Source organism: Melospiza georgiana, chromosome 12, assembly GCF_028018845.1.
Source record: "Melospiza georgiana isolate bMelGeo1 chromosome 12, bMelGeo1.pri, whole genome shotgun sequence".
Classification (NCBI taxonomy): domain Eukaryota; kingdom Metazoa; phylum Chordata; class Aves; order Passeriformes; family Passerellidae; genus Melospiza; species Melospiza georgiana.
The window spans coordinates 20,251,047-20,259,365 of record NC_080441.1 but is presented as its reverse complement, the minus strand read 5'-3'; the positions used below and the strand labels follow the sequence as shown (position 1 = coordinate 20,259,365).

The 8,319-nt window shown below is 54.4% G+C and overlaps 1 protein-coding gene across 1 annotated transcript; it reads left to right on the top strand.

Annotated features, from left to right (window-relative positions):
• Positions 1-1,954: 1,954 nt before the first annotated feature.
• LOC131088418 (olfactory receptor 14A16-like) lies at positions 1,955-2,902 on the top strand. Its single transcript, XM_058032457.1, has one exon. It carries the CDS (start codon positions 1,970-1,972, stop codon positions 2,900-2,902), a length of 933 nt encoding a protein of 310 aa, XP_057888440.1. The 5' UTR covers positions 1,955-1,969.
• Positions 2,903-8,319: the final 5,417 nt, after the last annotated feature.

The window sequence follows — 8,319 nt, the reverse complement described above, 5'->3', positions numbered from 1 at the left end:
GAGTTTGTATGAAAAGGAAAACAACAAATACCTTAAAATAACTGAAGTACCTTGAAGCATTAATAACCCCATGGACTCTCATTAATGATAAAGCCTCTCCAGGGACTAATTAAAGCAGGTAATTGGAGGCTGTGACTGCACAATCTTTCTCACAGAGTCTGTATCAAATGGCAAACACCAAGTACCTTAAAATAACTGAAGTACCATGAAGTGTTAATGAGTCCCACTGAATGCTGCAAAAGACAAAGCCTCTCCAGGGACTAATTACAGCAGATAATTGGAGGCCATGATTGCACAGGCCTCTCAGAGACTCCAAGGCCAAAGCCAAACCCAAAGTTGTTTAAAAAACCTGCACTCCTTGGGAGCATTAGGAAGCCCTTAGGGCCATTCCTGAGCAAGGCTCCCCAGGGAATCATACCAGCAGATCCTTGAGGCCACTGGGATGTGGGCTAGAGGGATGCTGAGGGCAGGACAAGGGGCTGACAGTGTCCAGCCTGGCTGGGGCTGTGCCAGGAGGCCCCAGGGCCTCAGGACAAGGTGTCTCCTCCCAGCCCTTGGTGGCACAGACCCTGCTGTGCCCCAGGGCACCAAGACTTGGCTTCTCCTTGTCCCCACCTGTCATCACTGCCTCCAGTTCTCTGCTTTGCCTGGGGCCTGGGGACACCTGCTCCATCGTGCCCCTCAGTGGGACCCATTAAAAGTCCAAGAAACTTTGGAGTTGGATTCTGCCTTGGAGTTCTGGAGAGGTTTCTTCAGCTCCCTCTCAGGGACTGATGTTCAGGGCCTGAGCACAAAGCCCCAGAGGCTCAGTAAAGTCGTTGTGTTGTGTCAGTGCCAAAGAGCTGGGCTCCTGGCACAGAGGCAGCTCCTGGTAACCAAGAAGAGCTTCAAAAGCACATTTCTCTTGATGAACAGCTCTTCTGCCAGCCCAGCAGGGCTGGGGCACTGCCTGCAGCCACCCCAGACACAGCACAGAGGCACAGAGAGCTTCAATCAGTCAGGGCTGGGAAGGTGCTGAGAAGTGCCTGGGGCAGAATCACTGCCAGCCCTTGGCACAGGAACCTCTGGCTGCAGGACAATGCAGCTGCAGCTCCTGGAGCCATCTCCCAAAGCTGGAACATCCCAATGCCTACAGACCCTGTGAGTCCATTCTCTGATTGTCTCTTGTGCAGAGCAGCCAGGGGTGCCCAGGGCTGTCCTGCAGAGCAGGGTCCTGCAGCCCAGGGCGCTGTGCTGGGGCAGGGACTCTGCTGCCTGCCAGGGACAGCTCTCAGCCAGCCCTGGCAGCTGCTCCCAGCATGGGGGGACAAGATCTGGGTAGGAGGAGACAGCTGGTCAGGCTTGGAAGTTTTCTCCTTGTGTGGGGAGGATGCTGCATTTTTCAGGACTGCTCCCAGCATGGCATTTAACTGAATGACATTTCCAAGTAGATTATACAGGGAGCAGAGCAAGGCAGGGGTTGCATAAAGGGGAAAACCTGCTTTTTGAATCTAATGCTCTGGGTTGCCTGGGTGGGAAACTGCCCACAGATATTCATCTCTCTGTTAAGGCTGAGAAAAATAAACAAAAAAATTCCCTTAGATGTGAATAAACTGGGCTGTTACAGAGATCAGCAGAGGCCCCCTCACAGGCAGCATCAGTGTTCCTTCTCCAGCGTCCTCAGGGTTGATATTATGTTGCCATCAGAGCCTGCAGAGCCAGAGCTGACCCTGGGCAGTGCAAGAGCTGGGAGGGTTCTGCAGGGCAGAGCTGAGCCCCCAGGGCTGGGCTGGGCTCTGGCAGCACTGGCAGGGCCCAACCCTGGGCACAGGGAGCAGCTGCTGGCAGGGACAGCTCCAGGCAGCAGCGCCCTGGGCAGGCAGTGGGGGGGGAAGTTCCCCCAGGCTGTGCTGGGATATTTGAAATTCTCCGCAAACATAACTTTTGCGTTATTACTTTTTACAGAGTCCCATTTCCTGAGGCACAGCAAATGCCCAATAGCAGCTCCATCAGGCACTTTCTCCTGCTGGCATTGGCAGACACGCGGCAGCTGCAGCTCCTGCACTTCTGCCTCTTGCTGGGCATCTCCCTGGCTGCCCTCCTGGGCAACGGCCTCATCATCAGCGCCGTAGCCTGCGGCCACCACCTGCACACGCCCATGTTCTTCTTCCTGCTCAACCTGGCCCTCAGTGACCTGGGCATGATCTGCACCACTGTCCCCAAAGCCATGCACAATTCCCTCTGGCACACCAGGAACATCTCCTACACTGGATGTGCTGCCCAAATATTTTCAATTATGTTCTTCATCTCAGCAGAGTTTTGCCTCTTGACCATCATGTGCTACGACCGCTATGTGTCCATCTGCAAACCCCTGCACTACGGGACCCTCCTGGGCAGCAGAGCTTGTGCCCACATGGCAGCAGCTGCCTGGGCCAGTGCCTTCCTCTATTCACTGATACACACAGCCAATACATTTTCCCTGCCCCTTTGCCATGGCAATGCCCTGGGCCAGTTCTTCTGTGAAATCCCCCAGATCCTCAAGCTCTCCTGCTCCAAATCCTACCTCAGGGAATTTGGGCTCATTGTGTTTTCCATTTCTTTACTATTTGGTTGTTTTGTGTTCATTGTTTTCTCCTATGTGCAGATCTTCAGGGCTGTGCTGAGGATCTCCTCTGAGCAAGGACGGCACAAAGCCGTTTCCACCTGCCTCCCTCACCTGGCCGTGGTCTCCCTGTTTCTCAGCACTGGGTTTTTTGCCTACCTGAAGCCCCCCTCCATGTCGTCCCCATCCCTGGATCTGGCCCTGTCAGTTCTGTACTCGGTGGTGCCTCCAGCCCTGAACCCCCTCATCTACAGCCTGAGGAACCAGGAGCTCAAGGCTGCAGCGAGGAGACTGCTGACGGGATGTTTTTGGAAATATTAAAGAGCTGGCCTATTTCTGCCAATCATTTCTAATAAAAGTATTTTTTGATACTTTTTGTTCATTTGGTTGTGGGTTTTTTCTTTTATTTACTTTTTTAATCTTGTCCACAAGAAATGTCACTTTTTATGCCATTTCCCATTTTGTTTCTTGCTACCATCCCGATGGTCACAGACTGTCTCAATGAGGGGCTATGCCCTTGCTACCTCTAAACACACTAAAGGATGTCCCAGCAGAGTTTTCTTCAGAGATGCCTTTTTGTTGCCTTCTCTGGAGCTGCAGCAGTAATGTCTGTGTGCAGAGCTGGGGGCAGATCGGTGCTGGCCCAGCAGCTGTGCCCAGTAGCAGCAGCACTTGGTGTTGCCAGTGCTGCTGCCGTGGCCCTGCCCTGCTGCCCTGGTGGCCCTGGTGTTGCTCCAGGGCCTGAGTGCTCTCGGGGCCGGGCGCAGCGCTGGGGGTGGCAGTGCCGGGGCTGCAGCAGGGACAGGCCATGGGCACTGCTGGGGCAGCGCTGACGCCTCAGGCCAGGCCCTGGGGGCTCCAGGCTCCTTGCCCAGGCTCTCTCAAGAACACACCCAGGCCAATGCTCAGCACAGAAAGAGCCCTGTGAGCAGCCCCAGGCTGGCCGTGGGCAGGCTGGGGGCAAACAGCATGGCTGGGGCTCTGCAAGGGCCCTTGGGCAGACGGGAAGGAGCAGTAGAGCAGGGGCTGATCCATCCCCAGTGCGCTGCACAGCCCAGGGCAGCGTCCCAGGGCGTCCTCATGGAGCTGCCAACAACATCCTCCCTCTGCAGCCCTGGCCTCTCCACCAGCTCACACAGGTGCCCCATCCTTGCAGGCACAGACACGGCAGCACTGGCTCAGCAGCCCCTGTTTGCATTGCACACAGCAGGGGAAGCACCCCCATGCTGTTGGTGTGGGGACATGAACATGAGGGAGCACAAATGCCATCAGCCCCTGGGGCCAGCAAGGGCTGGGGGACACCAGGGAAACCACTCAGCTTTGTCCTGGCCACTGCAGTCAGCCAGAAAGTTTGTTCACATCAGCTGGGAGTTTCCTGTGCCACTGCAGATGCTGTTGCTCAGAGCCAGGGCTGCCTGGCATCCACCCCCAAAGTGCCCTGACCATTTCCCTTACTTCACCTTTGCTTTCTGTACTCTTTTCTTGTACAAATTTCTTCCTCTTGCCCATCCCTATCCCCTCCCCTGCAAACAGCCCATCCCTGTTTGCCATTTCCTCTCTGGCCCCACTCCCCATTGCAGTTCCTGACTTGGCACCATGGGAACGTCCCTTGGGCAGCAGAATCATCCTACAAGTGCTGCAGGAATTGTCTGCAGGCTCCTGCAGTGCCTGGTGCTGCTCCCTTGCCAGAGGCACCCCAGGCCAGGGGGGCACATCTGGGCTGCTGTGTCTGGCTCTGGGGCTCCCTGTTCTGGGCAGTGAGGAGGAGCTGCAGAGGCTCTGCAGGACTGACAGGATGGGCTTTGGGGCTGGCAGGAGAAGCTGAGGGACCTGGGCTGCTGGAGCTGCTGAAGAGGAGGCCCAGGACTCATCCTGCAACTGCTCCAAGGGTGGCTTCAGAGAACCCCAGAGTCAGCAAGGCCGGATAAGGCCTTGGAGATCATACAGTCCAACCTGTGCCCTGGCACCTCCTTGTCTCCCCTGAGCTTCCTCTTCTCCAGGACAAACAACCCCAGCTCCCTCAGCCACTCCTCACAGCACTTCTGCTGCAGGCCCCTCACCAGCCTTGTTGCCCTTCTCTGGACATGCTTCAGCCCCTCCATGTCCTTCCTAAATTGGGGGGCCACAACTGGACACAGCACTCAGGGTGCTGCCCAAGCAGTGCTGAGCACAGGGGAAGAATCCCTGCCCTGCCCCTGCTGGCCACACCATTCCTGATCCAGGCCAGGAGCCATTGGCCTTCTTGCCCACCTGGGCACACTGCTGCCTCATGTCCAGCCTGCTGTCCATCAGTCCCTGCAGGTCCCTTTCTGCCTGGCTGCTGTCCAGCCACTCTGTCCCCAGTCTGCTGCAGGGGTTGCTGTGGCCAAAGTTCAAGATCTGGCACTTGGACGTGTTAAACCTCACCTTGCTGGATTTGGGCCCTGGACCCAGCCTGTCCAGGGCCCTCTGCAGAGCCCTCCTTCCCTCCAGCAGATCCACACTCACACCCAGCTCCGTGTCATCTGCGAATTTGCTGATGCTGGACTCAGTCCCCTCATGCAGATCATCAATGCAGATATTGAAATCCACACTGGCTGGCTCTGATCCCTCCAGCCATCCTATGGGTGGCCTGGGATGGCACTCAGGGTGATCTGTTCCATAACCCTGCTGGGCACCCAGGTCAGGCTGACAGGCCTGGAGTTCCCCAGCTCCTCCTTCCAGCCCTTCTTGGCAATGGGCTCACATTGGCACCTCCAGTCCTCTGGGACCTCCCTGCTGAGCCAGCACTGATGGTAAATGATGGAGAGCAGCTTGGGGAGCTCATCCACCAACGCCCTCATCCCCCTGGGATGGATCCCATCTGCTCCCAGAGACACCTGTGAGCATCTGAGGGGCTCAGCAGGTCCCCAGCTGCTTCCTCCTGAAATACAGGGGGCTGTTCTGCTCCCTGTGCCCATCCACATGCTCAGGAGAACACTTTTCTTGCGGTAAACCTGTCCTAATATTGAAAATTGAGACAAAGAAGGAGTTAAGTAGGTCAGCCTTTTCCTTATCTTTAGTTACTATATTCTCCACTGCATCCAATAAAGAGTAGAGGTTCTCCTTATCCCTCCCTTTGGTTTAATTTTTTTTATAAAAATATTTTGCATTTATTTACACAAGCTGCCAGGTTAAGTTCTCATTGAGCTTTCATGTCTCAGCTTTTCTTTCTGCTTAACCTAGCAAGATCCTTAAACATTTCTTAAGTTGCCTGACCTTCTGTCCAAAGTTGATGCTCTCTCTTTTTTCCCCTCAGTTCCCACAAAAGCTCCACAGCCAGCCAGGCCAGTAATTTTTCTGAATCGCTCATCTTTTGCCACACTAGGACAGGCTGCTCCTTCCCCCTTAAAATTACTATCTTGAAATGTGTCCATCCTTCCTGGACCCCTTTGTTTTAAGGGCTGTTTCTCTTTAAAAAAATCAGTACCTGATTTGGTACTCCCCAAATCGGCATCCTAAACAAGCCAAAGTCTGCCCTTCCTAATTCCAGTGTAGAGGTTTTCTTGCTGCTCCTTTCCCTTTAGGAGAAAGCTGAGAGCAGTCCTGGCCTGGCAGCACCATCTCCAGAGCAGGAGGAATCTGCCCTGATGGGGGTCCCCTTGGTTCCATGAGTCTCAGCAATGTCACAGTGCTCTCCACGATTCCATGAGGCCCCACAGTGTCACAATGGTCCTTTGGTCTCACAGGGCGCACAGTGTCACAATGGTCCCTTGGTTCCATGGCCCTGAACTGCAGCTCATCACAAACACTGTCTACTCCAGGCACTGCTGCTGCCCAACCAGCTCCTGGTTCCTTTAGCAGCAGCCCTGGGAACTGTTTTTGTTCCCTCTGTGGCACAACATCCCTGTTCTCACACTGCCAAAGAAAGCTGTTGGTGCCAAGTGCGGCCAGGATGAGCCATTGCTGGGACTGCAGCCCCTCTCTTGGGGCCCTGCAAACAGCGCTCCAAAAGGAGCCCTTGGAGCTCTCCTGGGCCAGCGACTCCCTCTGAGAGTGGGACCTCTTCCAACCGGGAACTCTCACATTTGCTGCACTTGGGGATCCCAAACAATGACGGAGCCTGGGCCGATCCCCCCACTCCTCCAGGCTCAACCCTTCACCCACTGGGGAGATGGCAAAGGATCCACAGGGAGCATTTCCTGCCCTCAGGGGAATTGCTCACAGGTGCCTTGCACTGACTCTTTGTGTCTGTGTGCACACAGGAGTGCCTGTGCTGGGGAAATGTGGCAGAAATGCTGCTCCCTGAGGGGCTTGAGTGCCTTGGATAGCTGAGTCAGTCAGATACCCAGATATCAGTAAGTATGGTTTAGTCAGAAGGTCTAAACTAAATTAAATGCTCCTAGGAGCTGTTCTTTTGCTAAGTTTTTAGGTTTAATTTAAGTTATTAGGTAAGTTAAATATTGTTAAGTGTTATTCCTCTGTTAAATTGCTATGTCATGGGTTATAAGTTAGGTCAAATACTGTTAAGTGCTGCTCTTTTAAGGTATCAGTTAGGGTTAAGTGTAAGTTAAGTCCCGTTAGGTTTGACCTCTGTAAGGTTTTGGGCCATATTCCTTTTATCCTTACCCTCATTATCCTTATGTCATACACACAGAGGGACAGTTCTCAGGTAATTTCTGGTTTGATTGACTGGATTTTGTTTGGTTTTGTTGTTGCTTTATTTCCTTCGTGTGCCTGAAGTGTTCAGTCAGAAGCAGAGTGACTTCTTCCAAGGAACTTTGTGCTGCTGTCCCTTAATATTTAATCTAGTTTTTGCTGCTCCCTTGCTGGGGATTTTTTCAGCGCTCTCAAGGCCTTGTTGGTAGCCCTGGCCGAGGCTCTGGCCCTGGGGGACACGGGGACACTGCCGGGGTGTCCCTGTCCCCCGTGCCACCCCCAGGGCCCCAGCCCCCCATCCCCGTGTCAGGCTCTGGGGTCGATCTCGTGGAACATCCTCTGGGGGAGGCTCCGGGGCCGGGGGACCCGGGGGGACCCGGGGGGACAGGGGACCCCGCTGTGCACAAGCAGGGTTGGACTGCTCTGGGGGGAACTGTGAGGGGGGCCGGGGCAGAGTGACCTCCCCAGTGACCTCACACAGCTCCTGTGATGTCACACTGCCCCTGTGATGTCACACAGCCCCTGTGATGTCACACAGTCCCTGTGATATCACACAACCCCTTATGATGTCACACCGCTACCTGTGATGTCACAGCCCACTCTGGGATGTCACACTGCACCCTTGTGATGCCACAGAACCAAATCAGGGATGTCAGCCTGGAATGTCATGCAGCTGCACTGTGATGTCACAGAAGGTGCTGTCATGTCACAAAGTCACCATGTGATGTCACAGTCTTTTCTGTGATATCACAGCCTCCTCTATGATGTTACACAGACACCAAGTGATGTCACAACCCACTCTGTGATGCCACAGAACCACCCTCTATGATTGCAGGATCTGCTCTATGGCCTCACACCTTACACACCCTCAGGGATGTCACAAAACCCTCCCTGTGATGTCATACTGCCACTCTGTAATTTCACAGCACACACTTTGACCTCACCGCTGGCTCTATGATGATATCCAGCCATGCCATGATGTCACAGCTTGCTCTCTGATGTCATAGAATCCCCTGTGTGATGCTGTAGCTGCTCAATGACCTCACACAACAAACTCTGTGGTGTCACCGCCAAATCTGTGACCTCACACAACCCACTCTGTGCTGTCACACAGCCCCTTG